Genomic DNA, 24,404 nt, shown 5'->3' with positions numbered 1-24,404 from the left:
CCGGCCGCCTGCATCGGGAGTAGGCAGGATGTTTCGTCCTGATGAATACTAATCTCAGTTTCACTCCCCTGCTCCTAGTGGGAACTTTCTTTGATTTGGTGAGTGCTGTTTTGAGATTGTTATTGCATTACCATTTACGCAAAAGGTTGGTAATGAGTCACCTTATCTGCTAAGCAAAAGTTACTTTATGAATAAAAATGCATATACTCGGCTAAGTAACCAAGAACCTGTGCGTAAATTTTCTGTAGCAAGTACACAAATAACAATAGGTGCATTACAGGGCCATCGGCATGTACCTTTACAAAATCTCCTATTCCACCAATGTCTTTCTTGAGTGGGTAAATAAAATGAGAGCATGCAAAGCAACATCAGCAAAAGCAAAAAATAATTTGTAAACTAAAAAATTTGTAAAAAAAAAAAAAGTTGACGGAAAATGGTGGTCAACATTTGGGAAGATCCGAGGGTGGAGGAGGCAGCTTCTGTTTTCGGCCCTTTCCATCCTGAACAATCCATGCCATTTTCAAACCCCAGCTCGTGTGAACTTCCAGGTGACAATGCATAAACCAAACACCTGCAACACAATTTGCATCTTTATGAATCAAACATAGTGCAAAAAACTTATGAAAATTGAAGTTGTAGGAAAGCATTAATGATCCACATAATTAGTTATATATATATATATGCCTGGATTGTCAGCAAGGAAGCGTATTGCGATCCATCCCCCAGATGGAACACCAACGGTGTTTCTTTCTGCCGGGTCAACAAGGTTAAATTTGGCTGGATCTTTCTTGGGATCAAAGTTTCCGATTCCCTGACCCACGATGAAGAAGTTGAAACCATGCAGATGGAGAGGGTGACTTTCGGCCCCTATTATGCTGGTGTCTTGCAGCACCAACTCCACGCTCGTATTGAATGGAAGGACCACAACTTTTGTACCGCTGCTCACCATAATGTTGGCAGGTGGAGTGCCGGTGTAATTGAAATTGAAGGGCGGATTAGCTGGAAAATCCGTGGTGTAGACGCCGTTGTTCTGGTTGAAGAAGTGAGCCTGAAGGAGGGCCGTGGTTGGCATCACAAAGGACACGTTGTTAACCGCTGCTGCTACCCTGGTGTTGTTGGGACCTTGGCAAGTTTGGCTCTGTGGACATCCCATGATTCCTAGACCCACTGTGAAGAAGAATCTCCTGCCAATCTTCTGAGGCACATTGGCCGGGAAATTCGGGGTGGCTAAACTTCGGACTCTTTTATTGAAATTTGCTGCAAATGTGGTGTCGTTGAATATCGGGAGAGAGGGTTTCAAGAGCGGGAGGTGTATTTTGTTTTTGTTGGATTTGGGAACGGGAGATGGTAGGTGATATTCCAGTATGCCTGCGGTGGTGGTATTGTCGAACGCAGCTGGACCGGTGGCGTAAGGCCTGGCTGCCATCAGGAAGGTAGCATTAGGGGAATGACGTTTGGTCTTGAGGAGGACATTAGTGGTTTGTCCGGGAGTGATGAGAACTGTGTCTGTCTTGAACGGTTTTGTGTAGACGGCGTCAGCTTCCACAACAGTTAAGCTGTGGTTGGCGATGCTGAAGAAGAGCTCGTCGTTGAGTGCAGCGTTGATCAGTCTCAGGAGATACGTCTTCCCTGGCTTCACCTTCAATTTGAACGTATCTGCCTCAGCAAGTAGAGCTTCCAATCGTGAGTACCAAGCAGCTAAAACACTACTAGTGTAGGCAGCACTTAAAAGAGTAGTAAATTTCCTCTAGCTTGCGGACGTACCTTTAGCTGAACAGTTGTAGAGGTGTCCTGGAAGACCATTGATTGTAAAGGCATCAGAGACATTCGGGGCCAATCCTGTTTGCATAGCTTGGTTAATGAGTATTTCTGTATCGGTCTTCCACCATTCACCTGCAAATTAGTAGTAAACATTTAACGCCCAGAGTCATATTAATACAGTACTATAATGCGAATGTGTATAGGAATATAACACCCAGAGTCATATTGATAAATTACAAGCATAATAACTGAAGTAATAGCTGTAGTAGTTAGCAGGTGAGGTTTGTACCGAAAATGATGGGAACTTCCTTGTAAGGTTGGGGGAAAGGGTAGGGAACGCCTCGCTTTGGAAGGATGACAATGGGGCCATAAACTGTGACTCTAAGCCATGAGATGTGAGCATGCCAGAAGAGGGTCCCTCTTTGGCCAGTTACGGTGAAGTTGTAAACATAGCTCTGCCCTGTTTGAATTGGACACTGAGTGACATAAGCAGGTCCGTCCGCCCATCCACTCCTCAGTTGCCTCACTCCGTGCCTGCACCAGGATAGTCCGTATTCAGCAAAATTAGATTCATGCTACAATCAGCCAAAAAAAAAAAAGAAAAAGGAAAAAAAGATCGTCGATCATGCATGATGGTTTCAACTTCCGTACCAGTGAACTGTCAAATTGTACTGAACATGGTTAACCACCTTAATGATCACTCTGTCACCTTCCCTTGCAGTTATTTGTGGCCCTGGAAGCTGCCCATTCACCGTCACGATGCTCTTGGTCTGGCAAAGTCTTGTCACATTTTGCATTCTAACCTGCGCAGAATATTGCACATGTGCAGCAGACGATCAAGATCGATCGGTAAAAGAAAAAACAGTGATAAAGCCAATAAAGAAAAAGGCTACATTAAAATGGGATGCAGTACTTACGTCAAACTTATAGTGCCTAGTAATGCCCCCATGCTTTGCAAATGCCGGATCAGCAAAAACCCAGAAAGAAATCAGCACTACTAGAAGATGCTTTACAAAGCTAAATCCCATTTTGTATTGGCTTTTTTGCGGTGTGTTGTCTGGTTGTTGGAAAAGATTGAAGACTGCAGAAAAAATGGGAAGGAAATATTCGTGTAATTTGAAGTCCTCAAGGATTGCAGAATTGCAGATGCAAGGTACAAGTGCAATGGTGTTGCATGAATATATACATATATAACCACCAAGAAAAGGGCTGTTTTCGTTTGGTTTATTAGGTGATTAGATCGGTTGTAAGGATGAAATTATGATGTCTAAAGTCTCCGTAAGGGATTGCATGGTGACCTGAATCGGTCAGCAGCGGGTATAACTATTCTTTTGAGTGATGTCCAAGTGAGCAAGACACTCCCCTACCGTACGACACTGCTCCAGCTTGCTTGAAGTCCATATTGCCCTTTCAAGGCTTTCTCTCTTTTTATGTTTCCTATTATTGATCGTCGTCATTTTTCACTCTGCTATTGGGGGATTCCTTCTCCATCCATCGGTTGATTTACAGAACTCTCCATAATTGTTGAATCATCTTATGGGTCTCTTTTCTAAATCTCGAATGCTCTATTATACCTAACATTTGTCAGGAATTTTAAGTTTTCAATTGTACGCGGAGAAGCCTGCTTTTTTAACAACAAAACTATCTTATTTTCGGTCCTAATTTAGTTAGTATTGACTGCCTCGCTTTAGTTTTTCAACTTTGATCTTCAATTGGACGACAAAGGAAAAAAGAAAAGAAAACTTTGTTCAAAGCTTTATCTGCATTTACGAGGTTTCAGTCTATTAATTCAAGTTCAAAACTTTGTTCAAAAAGAGAAAAAAAAAAAAAGAAAAAAGAAAAAAATGGACTCATGTTCGAAAGCTGTTCTCATAGGTCCTCTATTCGGCAATGGAGATAGATAAGATAGGTGCTTACTGCTTAGACTTTTGTTTTTTTTTCCCTTGAAAGTTCAATCTAAAGATGGATTTAATTCCTCCCAGATCTGTACGTTGGCAAAAGATTTTGATGGCAAGAAAGTTAATGATGGGAATCTAGACCAAAAGGTTCCAATTTCCGGGGCTTTTTGTCGTATGATCATTAATTATATACACATTTCACTGTACATGTGAGAAAATAGATCAATTTGTGATTCATGAGAAAAAAAAATAAAATAAATCAATAAACAAAATTTCTGATGCACTGAAGAAACGGGTCGTCAACATCCTAACTAGAATTAAATTGGATAATATGGTTGCTCAGTAGCCGTCTATGTCCAACTCAACCTCCTATACTCGATGCTTTGCTAACTAATTACGACATACATAATTAGTGGGGAAGTGGAAGAGCGGAAGAGAGGTCGTCGTTGTCAATGCCATTTTGTTAGATGATGTCGGTTGTTTCTCACACTGCACTGCCCCCATAACAGCTCTGATGTTTACCCATCGAAACCATCTTGGTTTTAAGTTTTCTAAACGTGGCCTCTTGCCAAAACTACCAAAATCTGAGTTGTCGTAATTGTTGTATGTTCAAAGGAAACCAGTCGCGTGCAGGATCATGACTCCTCTTTTTTTCTTTCTTTCTTTTTCTTTTTTTTTTTCAAAATTATTTGTCCACAAGAAGCTTTGAGGTCTATTTAGGAATTTTTTTCCCAAAGGGGTACCTGATAAACACTCATTAATACACTTAATTAACGTGCCATACGAACATAAACATTTATATTTATTGCACCCTTTATATGTTAATATGTTCCCAAATAAGTTTTACCCTTACCAAAAAAAAATTAACACCTAAATCTGAATCATCTGTTATAACACATATGCTCACTAAGCACCTATTAACCAAATCCCTTGTTTCATAGGCAAATGTGATGTTATCGTGCTATTTGACAGTGAGACTGCGGCGGAAAAAGAAAAAAAGATGGAGAGAGAGGCACAAATGACAAGGAAAACAAGCAATCATGGTGCTTCTAGACTTAATGTTTTGGGTTCTATATAGTTATTGTTCTTCTAAATTAAATGCTTCTTGTTGGAAAGGCTCATCAAGAAATCCTTTTGTGCTTATTCTCTTCATATGTTTCTTTGATTTGCTTGTTAATGTTTTTGCGGATTGTATCCTTGGGCTTCATACTACAAAAAAATTGAAGACTGCATAGCATTGAACTTGTTCAGGGATGCACCAAGGGAATCACTTGATTTTCCCTTGCCCCCGTAGAAGTAAAATCCAACATGAAATTATCTTTTGTGGTAAAAGAGGTTTTTTTTTTTTGAAGAAAGAGAAAGGGCTTAGTGTTGGATGGACATTTGTACAAAGGTTGGTGCTTTTCGAACCGAAAAAAGTCCATAGCATGAGCTGATTTGGTCCTCGACGTGGAAAAGGTGGAAGAAAGGGGGGAAAGAAAAAGTAATAACTAGTTTAAAATTGCTCTAAACAATTGCAGCACCGTGAAAATTGAGAGGCTGCTATCCAATTGCTCACCGAAGAATAAAAATGGAGATGCTCAATTATACATTGAATAATTTAGTGGTTTGTTAAACGTACGTGCCTTTTCACTCTTATTTTCCAAAGTCAAGACTGGTGTAATCTCCCTCCCGTTGTTTTCATTGGCAATAAGTTAGTTTGGGACTTTTTTTCAAAAAAAAAAAAATTCGCAAAAAAAAAAAAAGGCAGCTGTATGTAATATAAGTAAGCGAGGAGAGGTCAACATAATGTAAAAGTGCGGAAAAAGAAATGAGCAAGAACTTTATGAACCCAAGGGAATTATCGTAAATTAAAACCATGCGAATGAATGAAAAATCTGATGCTCCAAACTCGGCGATATCATAGACATTTCATTGCATAACCACCTTATTGAGTTCTTTAAATTACAAAACATGGTGTTTGTCCACCCTACCAATCACATATCCATGTCTCTCTGCTAATTAAGCTCAACAAGATATTTGAAAGATGGAACTGAAGAAGTAAAAGAATTTGACAAGTCAATGCCGTAAAATTGCTGGATTAGAACGGGCCAGTCAGCGGAAGGTTGAACATCGATGATGAACGTTAGAAAGCCGCAGAGTGGAAAACTGGAAAAGCAAAAAAAAAAAACACTTGAATACTGGCAAAAGGCCAAAAAAGAAACAAGTATATTAGCATTTTGGGAGATCTGCTGGCGGTGGAAGAAGCTTTTGATTGCGAAGCTTTCCGTCCAAGACAAGCCACGCCATCTTCAAACCCCAGCTTGTATGGACTTCCAGATGGCAGTGCATGAACCACACCCCTACACACACATACAGGTTAACAAAATCAATTCCAAAGTCACGAGCCCCCGGGGAAAAGAAAAAGATTAATCAATAAATAAGTAACTAGAAACCCTTACAAATTACAAACCTGGATTGTCTGCTAAAAAACGGATGGCAACCCAACCCCCAGATGGAACCCCAACCGTGTTCCTTTCAACGGGATCCACAAGGTTGAAGTTCTTGGGGTCCTTATTTGGATCGTAGTTCCCGAAACCTTGCCCAACTACAAAGAAGTTGAATCCGTGGAGATGGAGCGGGTGGCTTTCGGCACCAAGAATGCTGGTGTCCTGCATGATCAGTTCCACGCTGGTGTTGAAAGGGAGCACCATCACTTTGGTCGCATTGCCCACCATGGTGTTGTTCGGTGGGTTTCCAGTATAGTTGAACCAGCGCAATGGGTTGTACGGGAAATCTGGGCTATAAACACCACTGGATTGCCCTGAGAAATGAGATTGGAGAAGGGCTGTGGTCGGTTGTGCGAATGAGATGTTGTTGACGGATGCCGCAAACTTGGTTCCGTTGGGTCCCTGGCAGCCTTGGGTTTGGTCACATGGACTAGTTCCGAGGCCCACAGTGAAGAAGAAATGTTCATCAATTTTCTGGGGAACATTGGCCGGGTACTGCCGATTAGCTAAGCTGCGTAACTTATTCGAAAAATTGGCGGCGAAGGCTGTGTCGTTTAGGGCAGGTAAGGTGGGTCTGAAGAGTGGGAGTTTCTTAACTGAAACTGGAGTACTAGAATCAGGTGACGGGGATTGTTCATATTCTAGAATACCAGCGACGGTGGAGTTGTCAAAGGTTGCGGCTCCTGTGGCGTATGGTCTAGCAAGCATGAGGAAAGTGGCAGCGGGGAATTGGGGCTTGGTCTTGAGAAGAACGTTAGTCGTTTGTCCAGGAGTAATTACGATTGTATCTGTTTCGAAGGGTTTAACGTAAAGTGCATCCGCTTCAACCACTGTGAGAGTGTGATTTGCAATGCTGAAGAAGAGCTCGTCATTTAGCGCAGCGTTGATCAACCGAAGAAGGTAAGTCTTTCCCGCTTTGACCTTCAGCTTAAATGTATCTGTCAAAAACAGAGAAGAAGAGAACTAATTAATGAAATCGAGACATTTGTGCTTGTGTTAGAGGTTACTAACACCGATTAAATTTTTGTAGTGCTTATATATACAGGAAGCGTACCTTTGGCGGAGCAATTGTACAAAGGCCCTGGAAGTCCGTTGAGGGTATAGGCATCAGAGACATTTGGACCACCACCTGTTTGTAAAGCTTGGCTAATTATGGCCTCGGTGTCGGCGTTGAACCATTCACCTGCGCATTCATTCAGTTACATTGATTCTCTCAATTGTTCGTGCAGTTACATTGATTTTCTTAATTGTGCGCGACTTGCAGCAATCGTTGTTGCAAAAAATGGGCAGTTAATTAATTACCAAAGATGACGGGGACTTCCTCGTGCGGTTTAGCAAATGGATACTGGACGTGGCGCTTGGGTAGGATAATCAGAGGACCGTAAACAGTTGCTCGTATCCAAGAAATGTGTGCATGCCAGAACAGAGTTCCTCTTTGGCCGACAATGGTGTAATTGTACACGTAGCTCTGGCCTGTTTGTATCGGGCACTGGGTTATATACGCTGGTCCATCAGCCCAGCCACTCCGAAGCTGCCGAATGCCGTGCCTGTTTTATTTCACACACATACTCAAAGCCATGCATCATCGAGGTTTCTTTTTCGATCATAAAGTTTAGAGTATCCATGAGTCGAAGGACTAAAGATGAAATTGTTTATATACCAGTGAATGGTAATGTTGTTTGAGACATGATTGTTGACTTTGATGAGCAGACGATCACCCTCCCTGGCGACAATGCGAGGCCCTGGAAATTGCCCGTTTACAGCCACCAGGCTCTTTGTGTGGCACAAGCGTGTGACGTTTAACATTGTGATCTGCAGAAGATCGATCGATGTCAACAAACTAAAGGGTAACAACAAATTAAATGTAATCGTTCTTCAATATTGCCGTTTTAATCTACGTACGTTGAGCTCATAATGCCTCGTTATGCCTAGTGCATGCTGAGGGAGGATTGCCAGTGCCATCAAAGTAAGGAAGATTCCCATCGTACTAGTACTACTACTACTACTCGAGGATGGTAGACTAGAAGCAGCCATTTGTGGGTGCTGATCAACTCTCTGAGACCTGGTTTCGTGGGCTACTGATGGAATGAGGGAATTGAGAGGCGGTGAATATATAGAGAAGGCGGTGATAGGGTGTTCGGTTGATTAGTTGATGAAGATGGTGTAGTTTAAAACTTTAAAGAGGAGCGAAATGTGGAAGGCCTTGGAATAGATGTTTTCCTTCGACCAACTGTAGTTGGAAAACCACTGTAGAGTGCTACCAAAGACAATAATCTTCTTTCTCCTTAGTTTTTTGACCTCTGTCCTCCCTGTCCAACCTTTCCTTCGTCGTGATGCTATGGTCCCTGAGGGCGTGAGACGTGATATCGACCATTTCTAAACTTGTAGCAACAAACAAGGAAACAACACATATTTGCACTGCTAGCTAGTAGCTTCAGTATCAAAACGCCTTCTCCGGTCACTTCAAATATTCGCTACATCTGCCTCTCAGTATCAAAATTATTTTGTTCGTTTTGAGATGAAATCAGTAACTATATTTAGGTTGCCGAAAAGGACACGGGAAAAAAACCAATTCATTAAGCCACATGCACAGGCAGAGCAAGCGCAAGTACAAGTACCGCTTAATGTCTGTAATTATGCGCGTTAATGTTAATGGTAGCTATCCTCCTCTTTGTCAGTTTTGGCCACGAAGGCGATCATAATTTGCATTGAGTTCTCCGTCCTACTGTCTTAAGTGTGTTTAGAATCTCGTGTAATCATTTCTTCTGTCCGTCAATTTACACGAGTTGTCTTACTAATTTTCTGATCAGTGCTCCACTTTAGTATCACATGGGAGAAGTCTTGGTGAGTCAGACGAGACGATGGAACAAACGCAACATGACGTTTACCAAGAAATGCTGTTGGAAAATGAGATGGAGAAATGACTTTTTCTAGCGTGCTGCGTTTATAATTTTCTGCGATTCACTATAAAAATTAATATGGCATATCGTGAAGTAGCTGAAGCTGAAGTTGGTGGCTACGGTGTTATCACACGTATGGTGTCTAAACATTGAAGTAATAAAGAGTAGGACCGTTTCTATGAGCACTTTCCTCTGAAGCAAGGCAGAGATGCTGGTGATTGTTTCAGTGGAAGATTCAAGAAGAAATAAAAGACAAAATTGTAGGCTAAAAAAAGATATTCATGTACTTAATTGCTTGCCGCGAAAGTTTCAGTAATATATATAATAAATTTTATATATACTGACAGTGTATACATTATCATCTCGTTTGATTCATGATATAAGTACAAAAATTAAGTTTCAAATTCAAATTTTATTCGTCCAACGTTGGTAGTGTATACGCTATCAGTGTATGAAATATTAATCTATATTATATATATATATATATATATATATATATATATATATATATATATTCTCTTAGTTTTGTCTTGTTGGTCCTCTTTGTAACGTACTTAGCCATAATAAATAATATGGCAATTCGCTCGTAAATCATATTGGCGGTTTTCTTCTTCGCTAAATTTCAGTTGTTTTTTATATGTATTTTCTTAATATTTTTGTTGGGCAATCTGTAGATCTGAATTCTCGCCACACAATTACAGCTGAAGCTTATGATAGGAGCAGGAGGCCCATCCCATCGTTTCCAACATAACCTCTTATTCCAGCCCTCTTCTGTCAGTCTCCCAAGGAGGAGGAGTCACACGTGCTTTCCCATGTTATTGGACGCCCAAATTACACCGAAAGCCATTGATAATTATGCACAGGTTATGAAAGTGACTCAATAGCCATACTTGATCTAGTATTTGTTAAGAGTTAAAGCCGCAGGCTGCTGCATTTTGCAAATTCTAATTAGGCTTATCTATTATTTTGCCTTTTGCACCCAGAACCAAAAAAAAAAAAAAAAAAAAAAGGCATACATACTCGAAAATTCTTCATTATAAATTTAGATTTCAGCTTAAAAAATTTATGATTGGTAATAAGTGGCCAATTTATATTTGATCACGCAAGTTTTTTTTTTTTTTTTTCCCCTCAAAATCCTTGGATAGTTGCATGAGGATTTTTTAGGAGACCAAAAGAGCATGTACATCCTTGAAGTAGACAACATGATAATGGGTAAAGGGCAAGAATGGTACAATAAAATTTACAATAGAATAATGTAAACTGTAGGTTTCACCTTCATAAGCCATTTTGTGCAATATATAATTTTATGACACTATTCTTTTCATACAAACATTACAAATTTCGAATTTTGAAACTTAGACCAATCTTGACGCTGGTTACTCCTCGGCGGCCACAGCGTTTTTTTTTTTTTTTTTAATTTAATTTTTTTCCATTGATTTCTTCAGTTCACTCCCAGAATTTGGGACTTGCATCTTGCTGATGGGTGATTGCTTTAATTCGCGAATTACGTCTGCAGCCTCATTCCAACCAACTAGGCTGCTAGCATTTTTTTTTTTTTTTTTTATCGTGGACAAGACAGTGGGGGCACAAAACTTCAATAAACGAATTAAATGTTCGACCAAACAACTTCAAGGAAATCTGAGAAGGGCCCAACAAGCAAGAAATAACAACAGGCAGAAAACAGTAATAAAAAAAAAAAGGTGTAGTTTTTGTAGTCTCGTTCTCGTTACCACTAACCACTTTTTTTTATTTACTCCCTCAGTCCTATATTTCTTTTTCATCTGTCCCAATTTGTAGTCCAATTTTCAATTGAAAAATGTAATTATATTTTAATTTTTCTAAAATACCCTTATTCAATGTAAGTAGTTATTACTATAAATTTACCTCATTTAATGAGAATTGATTCTTTTTTTTACTATCAATTCAAGTTTTCATAAAGTTGTACCATATTTCATGTGAGGGTATTTTAGGAAAATAGCAATTTAAATTTATTTTTCCAACAAAGTTAACTACTCCCTCTGTCCCACTTTGATAGTCCCGTTTTCCTTTTTCGTCTATCCCAAATTGTAGTCCACTTTCCAATTGAAAAATGTAGTTGTATTTTAATTTTCCTAAAATACCCTTATTCAATGTAAGTTGTTGTTACTATAAACCTACCCCATTTAACGAGAGTTGATTCTTTTTTTACCATCAATTCAAGTTCCAATAAAATTGTACCATATTTAATGTGAGGGTATTTTAGGAAAATAGCAATCTAAATTTACTTTTCCAACAAATTTAACTACTTTTTCTTAAACTGTGTGGGAAAAAAAAATGGGACTGTCAAAGTGGGACGGAGGAAGTATTTTTTTACGTAATGACACGTGTAATTTTTTTTTTTTTTTAAAACCACTCACCACTTTTGCTGTCGTGCTGTTAAACCTCTGCATCATAATTGGCACATAGTTCAAGCCTTTGGGGCCTTAGCTACAACTCTCTATTATTATTATTAGGAATATTCTTTCCTACCAAAACTTATTTCACCACCAGAACAGAAAGATTGCTATATGAAACAGATTGATAGATACTGAGGAGAGTATTTATCACTTAGAAATTATGAAAGACACAAAAAAAGAGCCGCAATATACCAGCATTTTGTTTGGTTGCAGGAGTAGCCGCCGCCATTGTTGCTGATGACGATCTTCTAAACTCCAGGTCTGGTACGTACGTTGTGCAAGACACCCGTCCGACGTCAGGGGACCATCATCATTCATGGACCGTCGTTAAAATTAAAAATTATGGGAACGGTAAACGCCGAATCTTGGCCTTGCCAGGTCGCAATGTAAGCGAGCGAAACCAATCCTTGACTTTTCCAGGTCAAACTCCACCCACACATTTTGTTGGTGATGGTGCCCGATCACGTATGCTTCGATTGCCAATAGATCCGAATTCCCGAACGTGAAGCAGTACACCTCATCGCTCCCCCTAACTTGACCCGGTACCCGATACAGTAGCCTCTCCCCCGAAACCACTATCTCCGCGCCCCGAAACACCAAACTCACCGACGGCACTTCTGGTATGTTTGTACGGTTCATTGGAACCCGGAAACACAGGTCCATTGCCCCTTGGAAAACAAATTCAGGTTCCTCCAGAACCCGCAACACCGCACTGGTTTGGTTCACGAATTCAGCTCTTAAAGCTGTGTAAGCCGGACCCAGGAGGAAGGTAAACTGGGTGCCCGAGTCAACCATGGTCTGCCCCGCTCCCGTGTGATCGGGTTCAAATACGGATTTTGGCAGCTGGAGCAATTTATCCGAAACCTTAATACCTTCGAGTTGAACCGTGTAGGCCACCCGATCAAAATAAGGCAGCGGGGTTGAAATTTGAACCAAAGGTGTATAATTTAAGGGTATCAGCCATGTCAAATTGGCGTCGCCCAGCAACAAAACACCCGAGAAATCGGAACCAGAAATGCAGTAGGAAAATTTCTTGAAGCCCATCTGAGAGACAAAAGAAAGCGACCCGCGATTCATGCCCATCAACCCGGTCGTCTTCGAGTCTTCGTCGGAGTTGCTGCTGTAACCCGAATCCATGCAGCCAAATACGGTGTCAGGAAAATTCGACCCGCCAACGTTGAAGTTGTCCAATGCCAGATTCCCCTCGGAAGAAGAGGCATCCGCGTACGACAGCACGGCGTGGCAGAGATTCCTAGAATCACAGGAAGCCGGAATGGACAAGTCCTGGGTTCGGGTGGTGCAGGTGAGGGAGGAGCAAGTGACGGGCGAGTAGGACGATGACCGGTTCGGGAAGAAAACGGGTTGCCCGGATCGGGTGGTGTTGCACTGCAGCCACGAGAGCTCACTTCCTGTGTCGAGGACCATGGTAACGTTCTGTGAGGGGGTTCCCACTGCCAGAGAAACTGTGAGGGTGACATTATGGGTGAATGGAAGCTTGTTAGGAGCTCTGGGGAGGGACCCGGTTGAGATTTCTTGGGTTTTCAGGGGCAAAACTAGCATTGGTGCAGAATCTTTACTGTACATTGAAGTTTCAGCTGAGCGAAAGAAGAGCTGGGTCTGGATTAGCAACATAAGAATGCAAGTGCAGGCGTCTTTCATGACTTTTACTGGTATAGGTAATGAAGTGAACGTAACAGTCTGGCACTGAACAAGATGCTGAAGAAAGAATTTTATTTTATTTTTTTTTAAAAGAATTTGTGAGTGCTATCGGATATGGAGCGGTGAGGAACGAGACATGCTATGAGTTTTGTGTTTGGACAAAATGGAATGAGATATGCTATGAGATTTGGGGACAGAGAATTAGGGGAGTGCGTAAGTTCTCTAGTCTTTGTAACTTGTAAGAAAGTACAGTTGGAGGAAGAGGAGGAGGAGGACTTCAACGTTTGTAGATTCTTTACTGACGACTTTGAGCTGAAAAAGATCTTCTTCCACTTCCTGTTTTCTTCTTGACATTGGTGCTTAAAATCAGTAGATGTGCTGTGACGGCGGGCCGTGGTTGTGGTGGGTAGTTAAACGACACAGTTTGGTATTTTCTGCGCCACAGACTATGACCATCCAACAGATTGTTGGTTAATCACTCACTGGCCGGTACTGGCTTAGATTATGTTAATCTGTTAATATATTAACAATGTGTACATTATCATCGTAAAAAATGTGACGATTAATCTAAATTCAAATTTTATACATGATGCATCATGCATTCAATCGTGATGATACATACACTATCAATATATGTAAAATTAATTCTTAGATTATAGATAATATATTCATTTCACTTTTCTCCCTTTCACAATGATAAATGATAATCTTTTATTGTACTTACATTCGATGAGATTTGAATTCTCTACGTTATTTCTTTCCCTTTGTTTGTCCATTTACCCCCCATCTAGATAAATAAAATAAAATAAAATAAAACTCGAGTGCAAAAGTAATGAAAATTCTAACAAAATCTAAAGTTGCTCAATCAAGCCGTGAAATATTCTGTTTTTATCTGACAATTGCATGCTCTAATATCAAACCTGATATGAAATGTTAACCATTTCTTACCCATTCATATGGAGGATTCCAATCTCATTCAATGTTGAACCAAAAAAAAAAAAAACCAAAAAGTGGAACCTTATAGAATATTTATCATTACAAATTTTTGGTATTTCTCGGAAACTTTTTCTCTTTGTCAGAGGTTCAGAATCTAAAATGAAACAGTAAGTGGAAATATATGTTAGGAGCCTCTTTTTTTTTTTTTTTTTGGTTCATCGGAATCTATTGTGGAGGCTACAATAAAGATCTCTTGTTTTTTTTTTTTTCCCCTTTGAAAAAGATGAAGATCTCTCGTTCATTCTCTGCCCCAGCTTGAATAATGTGGACGCAAAGCATGGTTACATGCACATGTGCATGTGTTTCTTGATAGACCCGATGCAGGATTTTTATTATTGTTTTCCAGGCTTTGCCACTTTTCCGTAGGGTGGGGACATCCTCCATTAATTTCACGATGACCACTGAGTGACATGGAGAAATACATATACGGACTTGTGCCCTTAATTCTTCATGCCAATATCTTCCGAAAACCTTTGGCTCAAAAAATGAAAGTAAAAAACGAAAGATAAAGTAGTAATTATGGAGTTGAAGGGATCCCGGAATCGTTCTGTTATTATTTTTATTAAATTATTGTAAAATTAAAAATAAACGCTACTCTGCATCTTGAGACAGAAACTCAAGCGTGATATTTTCTTTTGTTTCCATTTTTTACTCTTTTTGCTCGAATAATGACGCCCCGTGTTATTTTGACTTTTAGAACATGCACCTGGTGACATATCCGCCCAAAATAGCGATGCAATTGAGAAAACTTACACAGTTCGAAAAGATTATGCACATTCTAAGTCGAGAATTCGGTTGTTTTAAACTCCGCAATCTGCATGTTTTTAGCTCTTAAAACGTAGGTCAGCCCTAGTTAACCATAATATAGCTAGTTCAATTTTCACGCCCTTTCTTACTTTTTTTTTTTTTATCTTCTTTCTTATAAGGCTTAAAATGTCACCAAATTGAGTGTCTAAGGATGTAAACGAGATTAATCAAACCGAACGCCTTTCTGTGGATGTTTGTGTAATTATTTTAACGAGTTTGAAATTTTATTTAAATTTGACTTGTTTATTTGTCAAAGCGAGTTTGAACGAATTTTTTTTTTTTTTTGCATCGAATATGAAACGTCGTTCAATTTTGACTTGACTAGTTAGCAAATCATTAAGTCAAACAAGTTGTTATCAAGTTGAGCTTGATTCAAGTATCAATAATATATAGTTTAGTCATGTTTCAGTGTTACGGCTTACGAGTGCCTGTTCGATCCAAACGGTAGCACCACATGCCCTGCTGAAAGATCCTTGGGCATAAAACGTGAATGGGCCCAATCAGTTGTAAAAGCGACCGGATGCTTGTACGACTACAAGGGAGATGCGTTGGATCATGGCCGGTGATGGCCACAGTCCATGAGTAAAGGAAATGCGAATCATCCTCGTCCTGTAACAGATTCCCCCCCTTTAAATCCTTTCTAGCCTACGACAGAGACCTTTCCATGCAGAAAACCCAAAACCGTCCAATTCTCCAAAATCCGGTACTAACTAACAGCTAAGCAGAGCAGTGGTACATTACACTTGGTAATTGAATGGAAGTCAAGGCAATGACCCGTTAATTCTTGGATTGTTCTCAGATTCGAAAGGGTCCGTCCTCAGTGGCTTCAGCGGTTAGTGTCCATCTTATCTCTGTCTATGCTTCCTTACTTACTTTACTGTCGGTAAAATATTTGTGTACAACAAACAGCGTTTGGTTTGGGACGAAGCTATGGCCGTTCATCATCTTTCGGCTAGGATTGTAAATTTGTAATGGCAGAGTATGTGCCAACGATTGAGCATAACAGGCCCACCACCATTATGACAGTGCAAACTGCGATCTGCAAAATGAGTCCCAACGGTGGTGCACTATATATATATATAAGTATATGTTTAATCAAATCTACTTCAACAGAGTAGAAGAGGAAAAAAGAAGATTTATTTTCACCTGGAGGTTCGTTAATTTACCACCACTTATTCTGATGTAGCAAGCACAGGGAAGGATAAGAGACTGTCATCAAGCATCATCATCAATCGATGTGATCTCTATCAATTGCATAATCTGTGTTTATAGTAAACGTAACTTACCACTAGCATCACGAGTAAGGATCCAATTAAGGCCATCACAGATCCTGCACATGTGACGAAACAGCTGAAAGCTGGAAAGAAAACCTACTAGTGCGTCCAATCGAAGGCTAACGTGCACATTTCCTTCCATTCAATTCAAGCATGGCAGATCTTGCGAGGAAGGATAAACAGAACATTATTAATTCTTACCGAAATATGGAACTGTCAACGCTATGGCTAGAGTTGAGCCCACTAACATTGTCCTGATGAGCATTGATACACCATAAGATCGAAGCCGTGATGAAGGCAAAAGGTCTTCTAGTCCAAATGCAACAGGGATCAATGTCAAGGCATACTTTGAGACGGGTGTTAAAACCTGAAAAAACGAAACCAGATGCTCATTTTAATACGTCAAATCTTAAAGCAGCTGGCTAAGCATTCCAAAGCAACCTACGCAAAGCAAATGAAAACGAAACCATCTGCAATGGCATGGTGGATGCTGTTATGAATCTGGTCTGTCATCTTACCACTACCAATGCAGCAACGCCAGAAGCAGTAAATGTCGTAGGCAGATTCAGTGTGAACTGGGGCTTGACAGCATCGCCAAACATTGAGAAACCGCAGATTGCAACCCCAGTGTACAGAAAAAATGCTGTGGAGAAGCTGAATTTTTTTTTTTTTGGCGCGGGAGCAAACAGCAGTCAAATGAGAATTCACGTCTCAATAGTTGAAATAATAAAATTGAGTTCTAGACCTTCAACAGCCCCACTAATCAGAGCCCAAAATCTCATAACCCATAAGAAACGCAAACGATCTAATGTCAATGTGTGAATGTTGACTTCCACAAATTGGACTGTATCTGTTCATACACTACAGTACCTGATCACGAGGATGGAGGGAAATTGTGAAGGCTCCTTCATGGACGAGTAAATATCTGGGAACACTGAATGGCTGCCATAGCAGAAACTGTAGAGACCGATTGTAAGGGGCAGTTTTGCCAGGTCAAAAACTCTTCCACCTGGATGAAATCCCACTTCATTGATCACGCCTACCCACAACAAGCAAATTACCACCACCACTAACATGATGACTCCTCCAACTGAAAGTGGGCATTTCAAAAGTTACTGACGTCAGTACAAACAGAAGGATTCTTAATTAACAGTAAACCAAATGACATTCAGAACCTGAAATATATGAGAGCGAACTGAGGTTTCGAAGCCAAACTGTTGGTAATATAACAAGGGTTGATACAATTGCACAAAGTTGATAGGAGTCCATATGGATTCCAGCAAAATCCAGGTGAGCATGTGGGAACATTGAAGCCATGTTGTCGCTCATCATGATCAAGTATTCCACACAAGAAGACTGTACCACAAACAGTATAACTTTGGTTTTCAACAGAAATGACACAACCAAGTGATGGCATTAATATGGAATTAAAAGAAAGGGAAGCAAAAGAGGCACTTACGTAAAGTTCCAAGTATAGGACAATCTGCATTTGGTTTAAATGACAGTCAGTAGCTGATATATATATATATATATATGAAATATAGCCGGCAATTGGTTCATTGTGCTAAAAATTAAATCAGGCTTACAGCTATACATATTCGACCGATCATGCCAAAAGCAGCCTGTCCAATGTCTGGATAGGTTTCGAGTTCTGGAGAGCTTTCTAAACATCTCTTCAACAAAATACCAGTATAGCAAGTAATTACTCCAAAAATTAGAAGTAAAATGAGGCTAAGCCAACCCCCTTCCTTTACTGCATATGGAGTTGAAAGGATTCCAATACCACATAAAGCATTTATTGCTGCATGGAAACATAAACAGATATGAACAATCATGGTATATGAAGTTAAACGTATCAGACCATTTGATATATAGATTTTTATTTTAATGGGGGTAACCGAAGCTCTAAAATCATATGTTAGAAACAGAACAGGTCATCGAATCTTCAATAAATCAGGGATCAAGAATGTAACATGATTTGAATAACAAATAAATTTAGTAGTGAGTCATTTACTCGAGTCCCTTTTGACTGTTCTCGTTGGGCATATAAAATTTTAGAACGTCCGTAGTTACTTCAATCTGATATTCATTCTGACAATCAATGTATGCAAAGCAGCAGGTAGGTTACCATGGAGGATTGTCTGTACATATGAACATTGCTTTGGTGTTGGTAACTCTTCGATAGATAACCTTGAGCCAGAAGCTACTGGGAGCTTTTTAAAATGTTGTGAGCAGGTAACCTCTTCTTTGTCAAAGATCGTTGGAGATATAAGGGGTCTAGTAAATGAAGATTCACGGACAGTAATCTGAGGTCTCTTGTTTGCTGAAGTCGGGGGGGAGCTGCCCCTTAGGAAGCTATATGAGGAAGGCGTAACACTTGTATACATGTCCATCGATTGCCTAGACAATTGAAACAGATCAATGTTGGGAGCTTAATTTCCATGACATACACGATTAGTAAAAGAATCATGAAATGCTTCAATCGTAATTAAGACCACAGTGATTTTGGCATCAACAGTCAAAGAAAAAACTAGGTTGGTTCCGTCAAGATGCGTCATATTTATGGGTTGTGTAATGATGGTTAAAGCACCTGTTCAACTACAGATATCAACAGATTCAATGCATATAAAACAATATATTTGCAGACCAGATATAACCGCAGCAGGGGCATTCACGGACACATTTTCCCTGAATGTCTCAATGCAAAATGACGTCATTTTGACGTTTCCAAAACCTATTTGTACAGCATGAACTTGATAAAAGATTAAGATACCTCCTATCCAGATTCTGAGAAGAATGCAACGAGAATCTAGAAGGATGCAGTGATTCAAAGGCAAATTCACGGCGATCCCCTTAATTATGTAATAAGTTTTTATTAGTTTATTTGGAAGGTTAAGTAGACGCATAATTGTTCTAAACTCTTCTAAAATAACGATTAAAATTGTTAAAGGAAACGAATCCCTCAGATCCAGGAAATGCATATTAATAAGTCCTGCAGACAATCTCTTCGAAGTCCTACATTAACTCAGGTTCAGAGCAGATTCATTCGCCATGTATATTTAAACCTGAATGTGATAACAAGGAGCAGCAGTTGTATGCATCCCACTTTTTAACTTGTAACAAGCGTCTCATGACAACCATGCAATAAAGTAGGACTAACACAAAAACAGCTTTAAACCAGAAAAAAAAAAAAAACAAAGGTACGTAGTAGAAACTCGTAGCATGGTGCGATCTAAACAAGCAAAAAAAAAAAAAAAAGTAATTTAATGCATGCAAAATTGGTAAGAGGTATCTGATTGGGTAAATTTTTGTCTATTAACATCCTGTATATGGTTAAAACCAGGATGAGGGAAATCATAGGATGAGCACCTGTAGCTTTGAGGCCAGCCAGAAGAATGAGATCCCACGCTGCTAGAAGAAGAGTTCACTAAGGGTGGTGCGGCGGCTAAATCAGGTTCATCGTCGTCGTCGTCGTCGCCCTCCTCCTCCTCCTTGGAAAATCTTTCGGCCCGATTTTCCTCATCGTCGGTATCAATTTCAATGTGGCGGTCTGGTCGATATTCTCCTTCCAACTTCATTATTATTCCCTTGATATTGGGGTATCTTATCCTCCGACCCGAATTCGAGAAAAGTGAGCGACTATTGAGTATTTTCCGGTGCATGCAAACAAACAAACAAACGTGCAATGACGAACACACCAATGGCCTCCCGAGAATTTGTTATGCGACTTTTCTTGCCCCCAGAAGGAGGGTGCTTGATCGTGTTTATGAGACTCCAGGCATATTAAAGAGAGATACAACAATCATACAAAGGAGGGATTTTTTTAATTTTTTTGGGAAGGGTTCGACCAGGTGTAATCCTAGATTACCAATTAAAGATTTTTCGTTTGCGCAGACTAGACAAGGCCTGAGATGCGAAAGTTTAGGACCACGTGCAAGTTTAAAGAACTTTGTATACATTTTTACTTGGGTTAATTCCATTTTGTCCCCCCAAACTTTGGCCGATAACCCACTTCAGTCCCTGAACTTCAAAATAGAACACTTAAGTCTCTAAACTTATAAATACCTCCCAATTAAAGAAAATTATTGACAGAATCCTGAATACTGTTGGTGGTCAAAGAGCGTGGCAAACACCAGCCTTTGATCGAGGGCAACAATGAAAACCCCATCCGGTCTTCTCTAATATTCACAAACTCCTTCTTCTTCTTCTTTATAATCAACAATCTCTCCCTCCAATATGGACAAGGGCTGCCCCCCTTTTCCAGGAAGCTCAAGAGAAGTGGGAACAAGAAGGACACCCCTCCTAGGGAGGCCAGAATTTTGGCTAATCTGCAACAAGTTGAGATGCAGAAATAGATGGCCAGGAATCAAAGAGAGGAGAAGAAGATTAAGCAGGCTAAAAAGGCCGTTGAAAGGTATCGTCACGACCCAGATTATAGAATCTGCTGCTGGGGCATTGTTGCCACACGAGGTTATTGTGATTTTAAATAATGGCAACGGTGGCGAAGTTGTTGACTAAGAATCAAGCCGACGACGGCGTCAAATATCTCTTGAGTTATTTAGTCACTTGGGGTCAATACGTTTCTGCGATTAGCTCAATGTTTGGGGTGGATACTGGGAAAACTCTCCAAGCCAATGGATTGTCTGAACAAAATTTTAATATTTATCCCTTTATGACTCTCTTAGTTCCTCTTCAGAACTCGCCATCCACTTCCCAAATTGTGAAGCTGCCTCCGCCACTGTCGCAGCAGTCACCGCCAACTTCAATTGCCCATCCTCTAAACAGTAGCTCAAGAAAAACCTGGGTATATGCTCTCATTGGAACTCTTGGCGGGTTTGCTCTAATAGCTGTATTTGGGCTGCTTATATTCTGGTTTCGTTTTGCTAAAAGAAAGAAGAAAGAAAAGGATTCATTTATTGCATCAGAAAGCTTTGAATCAATCGAGAAACCACTCGAGAAGAGGAAGAAGTTGGAGGAAGAAGACATGTCTCAGAATTTGTAGGATAATTTATCTAGCTTTGCTCATTCTCTTCAACTATACACCTATGAAGAACTTAAATTGGCAACACAAAATTTTAGTCCTAGTAGTTTGATTGGTGGATCGGTTTACCGTGGTACGATCAAAAGGGATTATGTTGCAATTAAGAAGATGAACGGAGATGTGTCTGAGGAAATTAATCTACTGAACAAGATCAGCAATTTGAATCTTTTCCGGCTTTCCGGGGTTTGTTTCAACTATAGGTATTGGTATCTTGTTTACGAGTACGCTGCCAGTGGAACATTGAGTGATTGGCTCTATGAAAATTAGGGCAAACAAAAGAAGAAGTGTCTGGATTGGAAGCAGAGATTACAGATTGGCTTGGATGTGGCCATGGGGTTTAATTATTTTCATAGCTACATTTCCCCTCCCCACATGTACAAAAATCTAAAAAGCAGCAATGTTCTTCTTGATGTTGATTTCAAAGTGAAGATCAGTAATTTTGGGCTAGCAAGATCAGCAGATGGACAAGGAGGCCAGTTTGCCTTGACTAGGCACATTATTGGGACGAAAGGTTACATGGCTCCTGAGTATTTGGAGAATGGTCTAGTATCCACAATGCTTGATGTTTATTCATTTGGGGTTCTTCTGCTAGAGATTTTCACTGGCAAAGAAGTCGCTATCTTGTATGAAGCTGTGAATGTGAACTTGGCAAAGATTCTGAGCCCTGTGCTTGACGAGAAAGACGGGATCGAGAACTTGAGCCAGATCATGGATTCTTCTCTTGGAGGAAATTATCCTTCCGAACTTGCAATTTTGCTCATTAGATTGATTGCTAGTTTCTTAAAGAAAGATCCACTGCCCTCCCAACCCATGCATGAGATTGTCCAGACTCTGTCCACATCCGTCACTGCCACAACATCTTGGCATTCCAAACAAAGTGCCTAAAAGCATATGCCTTCGGATAGATGAGTTGTTTTGGAGTTTTGTAGTTTCATCTTTTTGTCTATATTTGGAAGATAATGGAGGATTGAACAATTTGAACCTAGAGGCCATCATGGAGGCTGCAATTTCTGGTAAGGAGTATAAGAAGCTAGTGATGCTGGATTGAGATGGGCTGCTATGGAGAATATATTAGTATTAAATAGCAGTAGTTACTTTTTCGACATGTGTACAAATTTTCAGTAACAACATTCCCCAATCTTCATTAACGGAACGTGTTTGCCACGCTCTTTGACCACTAACGGCATTCAAGATTCTGTCAACAATTTTCTTTAATTGGAACGTATTTATAAGTTTAGGGAGTTGAGAGATTGAAGTGGGTTATCAGCCAAATTTTGGGGGGACAAAGTGGAACCCTTTTTATTTCTAAAAAAGTTAGTAGATAACTTTTGTTAACTCCGTGAAAGTAGATAGAAATGCCCACGCTATTTATTTTAATTATTAATATTTAAGGCACATTCATTCAATACATGTATAATTATCGCAACAGATCTTCTGTTCCATATCCTGTGCCATTCTCTATCCCACGCTCTAGTAGAGTGGGGACTTCAACCAGTAACCTTATATGGTAGTATCCTGTAAGTTACCAATTCAAACTCCAATGTAATATTCTGTTTGCATCCTTAGACAGGGTTAGCGCCTTGGCCGTGCTTGCTTTTGTCATAGCCTCATCACTAACTACTAGCTGATTTTGCTTTGGAATGAGAAAAACAAATCAAATTACAAAAAGATCAAAATACTAGAGGTGTTTCGCAACATTTGAGAATTTAACCAGAAAAGAAAAAAAAGGAAAAAAAGAAGAATATTTGGGATTCAACACATCTGCACAGCGCGTAGTTTACTACGGTTTACATATGCAAAAAGCGGGAAAAGCCTAAGCGGGCGAGGGGGGAAAGTAAAAAAAGTAGTAGAAACAATACTGCTACTTATTACTTATTAGCAATGGTAACAGGAGTGAAGAGATTCACCATCCTTGGTTCTTTTTTTATTTGTCAATTTGGTTGAGCTTGCCAAGACCGTTACAACGAGCACAGACAATCTGAGCCTGGTCTTTCCTGGCTGCATTTGCCCTCAATGCGGCCCCCGATTGTCTTACGAAACCTGCTCCATCGCATTCAGGACACCTGCAATCGTCAATTTGAATTAATTTCACGGATATGCTCCTACCATCTTCCAGTATTAAATAGTACTAAACATTACGCTGCAAGTATATGACAGGAAGAGCACAAGTTTACAGTTTGCACCCACCACCAAAAAATAAAAAATAAAAATTTTGTAGACTGACTGCAAAAGTGAATAATAAAAATCGCATACAGGTCCTTGCGGGAGAAGAATATGGGGAATGCAGTTCCAATTAAGGCCACAGCGGCAGCACCAGCAATTAGATAAGTGGTTCCCTCCGACGACACATCCCCAACTGCTGCAACCACCGTCAGCGACCTCCCTTTCTTCTTATTCTCCCTCACGCCTGCGTTGAGCGACCAAACTTTTGAACCCACAGCTGTTGTTGACCTGCGCAGGGATGTTCCGCTAGCTCCTGCGCGTGGTTGCTTGACTCCCAGCGAAGAAAACAACGTCTGCAGAGAAGCCGTGGATGCCATGGATTCTCTAATTTTTACAACAGGAATCGGTTTTCTAAAATCAATTGGGTGTGGCTTAGTTTCAAAGATTATTTTGTAGCGGATCACGACGAGAACGTGGGTCTATTCTTCTCTCTGTATTTTTTTCTGAAGTGGATAAGAAATAGACACATCAGAACTCCCGGACCTTTTGTTTTCCTGGATATGCATTGTCGGCCAAAAATACAAATAGATTTTATCCCTTCTTATAGTTATCCTTCCCTATCTTTTTCCTTCTCTTCGTAAAAAACTAGAATTTCAAATGAGATGAGTCTAGTCGAGTCAAGTTTTAGTCTAATTAAGTCGAATCTTGACTTAATTTTATTGAATTCGAATTCGAATTCGAACTCAACGAGCCGACAAAAAAAAGCTCAAGCTTGAAAAAAATAAAAAAATAAATAAAATAATATTTTTTTCTTATTAAATAATAAAATATTAAAGATATATATATAATTTTACTATTAAAATAAAAAATAAAAAATATATATACTTAAAATAAAAAAATAATAAAAAATATATATATTTAAAATTTAAAAAACTTAATATTCGAACTCGCGAACTAACAAATTTAATATTTTGAATTCGA

General features: G+C 39.8%; 5 protein-coding genes, 1 long non-coding RNA gene and 1 pseudogene across 6 annotated transcripts; 1 reads left to right on the top strand and 6 right to left on the bottom strand.

Moving 5' to 3' along the window:
• Positions 1 to 216: 216 nt before the first annotated feature.
• LOC113691971 (laccase-4-like) lies at positions 217 to 2,925 on the bottom strand. The gene is made up of 6 exons (XM_072051975.1): positions 2,679 to 2,925; positions 2,413 to 2,564; positions 2,051 to 2,295; positions 1,765 to 1,893; positions 685 to 1,656; positions 217 to 571 (listed from the first exon to the last, which is right to left on the bottom strand). Exons 1-6 carry the CDS (start codon positions 2,787 to 2,789, stop codon positions 441 to 443), a joined length of 1,740 nt encoding a protein of 579 aa, XP_071908076.1. The 5' UTR covers positions 2,790 to 2,925; the 3' UTR covers positions 217 to 440.
• A 2,599-nt stretch (positions 2,926 to 5,524) lies between these two features.
• On the bottom strand, positions 5,525 to 8,279 carry LOC113692118 (laccase-17-like). Its single transcript, XM_072051974.1, has 6 exons — positions 8,051 to 8,279; positions 7,809 to 7,960; positions 7,451 to 7,695; positions 7,203 to 7,331; positions 6,112 to 7,086; positions 5,525 to 6,001 (listed from the first exon to the last, which is right to left on the bottom strand). The coding sequence occupies exons 1-6, from the start codon at positions 8,180 to 8,182 to the stop codon at positions 5,871 to 5,873; spliced, it is 1,764 nt and encodes a 587-aa protein (XP_071908075.1). The 5' UTR covers positions 8,183 to 8,279; the 3' UTR covers positions 5,525 to 5,870.
• Positions 8,280 to 11,510: 3,231 nt separating this feature from the next.
• Positions 11,511 to 13,614, bottom strand: LOC113691933 (aspartic proteinase PCS1-like). Its single transcript, XM_072051973.1, has one exon. It carries the CDS (start codon positions 13,140 to 13,142, stop codon positions 11,817 to 11,819), a length of 1,326 nt encoding a protein of 441 aa, XP_071908074.1. The 5' UTR covers positions 13,143 to 13,614; the 3' UTR covers positions 11,511 to 11,816.
• Positions 13,615 to 16,046: 2,432 nt separating this feature from the next.
• Positions 16,047 to 17,295, bottom strand: LOC113692181 (amino acid transporter AVT1E-like). The gene is made up of 5 exons (XM_072051721.1): positions 17,090 to 17,295; positions 16,738 to 16,873; positions 16,421 to 16,586; positions 16,232 to 16,275; positions 16,047 to 16,154 (listed from the first exon to the last, which is right to left on the bottom strand). Exons 1-5 carry the CDS (start codon positions 17,293 to 17,295, stop codon positions 16,047 to 16,049), a joined length of 660 nt encoding a protein of 219 aa, XP_071907822.1.
• Positions 17,296 to 17,400: 105 nt separating this feature from the next.
• LOC140008239 (uncharacterized) lies at positions 17,401 to 17,999 on the bottom strand. The gene is made up of 3 exons (XR_011815639.1): positions 17,806 to 17,999; positions 17,679 to 17,702; positions 17,401 to 17,575 (listed from the first exon to the last, which is right to left on the bottom strand). It is a non-coding gene; the product is annotated as an uncharacterized lncRNA (long non-coding RNA).
• A 2,709-nt stretch (positions 18,000 to 20,708) lies between these two features.
• LOC113692179 (lysM domain receptor-like kinase 4) lies at positions 20,709 to 22,174 on the top strand (annotated as a pseudogene).
• Positions 22,175 to 22,987: 813 nt separating this feature from the next.
• Positions 22,988 to 23,949, bottom strand: LOC113692016 (uncharacterized). The gene is made up of 2 exons (XM_072051971.1): positions 23,514 to 23,949; positions 22,988 to 23,323 (listed from the first exon to the last, which is right to left on the bottom strand). Exons 1-2 carry the CDS (start codon positions 23,798 to 23,800, stop codon positions 23,185 to 23,187), a joined length of 426 nt encoding a protein of 141 aa, XP_071908072.1. The 5' UTR covers positions 23,801 to 23,949; the 3' UTR covers positions 22,988 to 23,184.
• Between the last annotated feature and the right edge of the window lie 455 nt (positions 23,950 to 24,404).

Source organism: Coffea arabica, chromosome 6c (assembly GCF_036785885.1).
Source record: "Coffea arabica cultivar ET-39 chromosome 6c, Coffea Arabica ET-39 HiFi, whole genome shotgun sequence".
Classification (NCBI taxonomy): Eukaryota; Viridiplantae; Streptophyta; class Magnoliopsida; order Gentianales; family Rubiaceae; genus Coffea; species Coffea arabica.
Note: the sequence above shows the minus strand (reverse complement) of the source record. Positions and strands in the feature narration are given on the sequence as shown.

Excerpts from the sequence above, each read along its gene's own strand:
- LOC113692118 (XM_072051974.1), bottom strand. The coding sequence starts at position 8,182 with ATGGCTGCTTCTAGTCTACCATCCTCGAGTAGTAGTAGTAGTACTAGT. Across the intron at positions 7,961-8,050 it reads CGAGGCATTATGAGCTCAAC|ATCACAATGTTAAACGTCAC; the intron begins GTACGTAGATTA and ends GATCTTCTGCAG. Across the intron at positions 7,332-7,450 it reads GGAAGTCCCCGTCATCTTTG|GTGAATGGTTCAACGCCGAC; the intron begins GTAATTAATTAA and ends ATGAATGCGCAG.
- LOC113691971 (XM_072051975.1), bottom strand. The coding sequence starts at position 2,789 with ATGGGATTTAGCTTTGTAAAGCATCTTCTAGTAGTGCTGATTTCTTTC. Across the intron at positions 2,296-2,412 it reads TACAATTTGACAGTTCACTG|GCACGGAGTGAGGCAACTGA; the intron begins GTACGGAAGTTG and ends ATCCTGGTGCAG. Across the intron at positions 572-684 it reads CTTCCTTGCTGACAATCCAG|GTGTTTGGTTTATGCATTGT; the intron begins GCATATATATAT and ends ATTGTGTTGCAG.
- LOC113692181 (XM_072051721.1), bottom strand. The coding sequence starts at position 17,295 with ATGTTAGTGGTGGTGGTAATTTGCTTGTTGTGGGTAGGCGTGATCAAT. Across the intron at positions 16,874-17,089 it reads CCCTCCATCCTCGTGATCAG|CTTCTCCACAGCATTTTTTC; the intron begins GTACTGTAGTGT and ends AAAAAAATTCAG. Across the intron at positions 16,155-16,231 it reads CCTTACTCGTGATGCTAGTG|TCTCTTATCCTTCCCTGTGC; the intron begins GTAAGTTACGTT and ends GCTTGATGACAG.
- LOC113692016 (XM_072051971.1), bottom strand. The coding sequence starts at position 23,800 with ATGGCATCCACGGCTTCTCTGCAGACGTTGTTTTCTTCGCTGGGAGTC. Across the intron at positions 23,324-23,513 it reads TTCTTCTCCCGCAAGGACCT|GTGTCCTGAATGCGATGGAG; the intron begins GTATGCGATTTT and ends TGACGATTGCAG.
- LOC113691933 (XM_072051973.1), bottom strand. The coding sequence starts at position 13,142 with ATGAAAGACGCCTGCACTTGCATTCTTATGTTGCTAATCCAGACCCAG.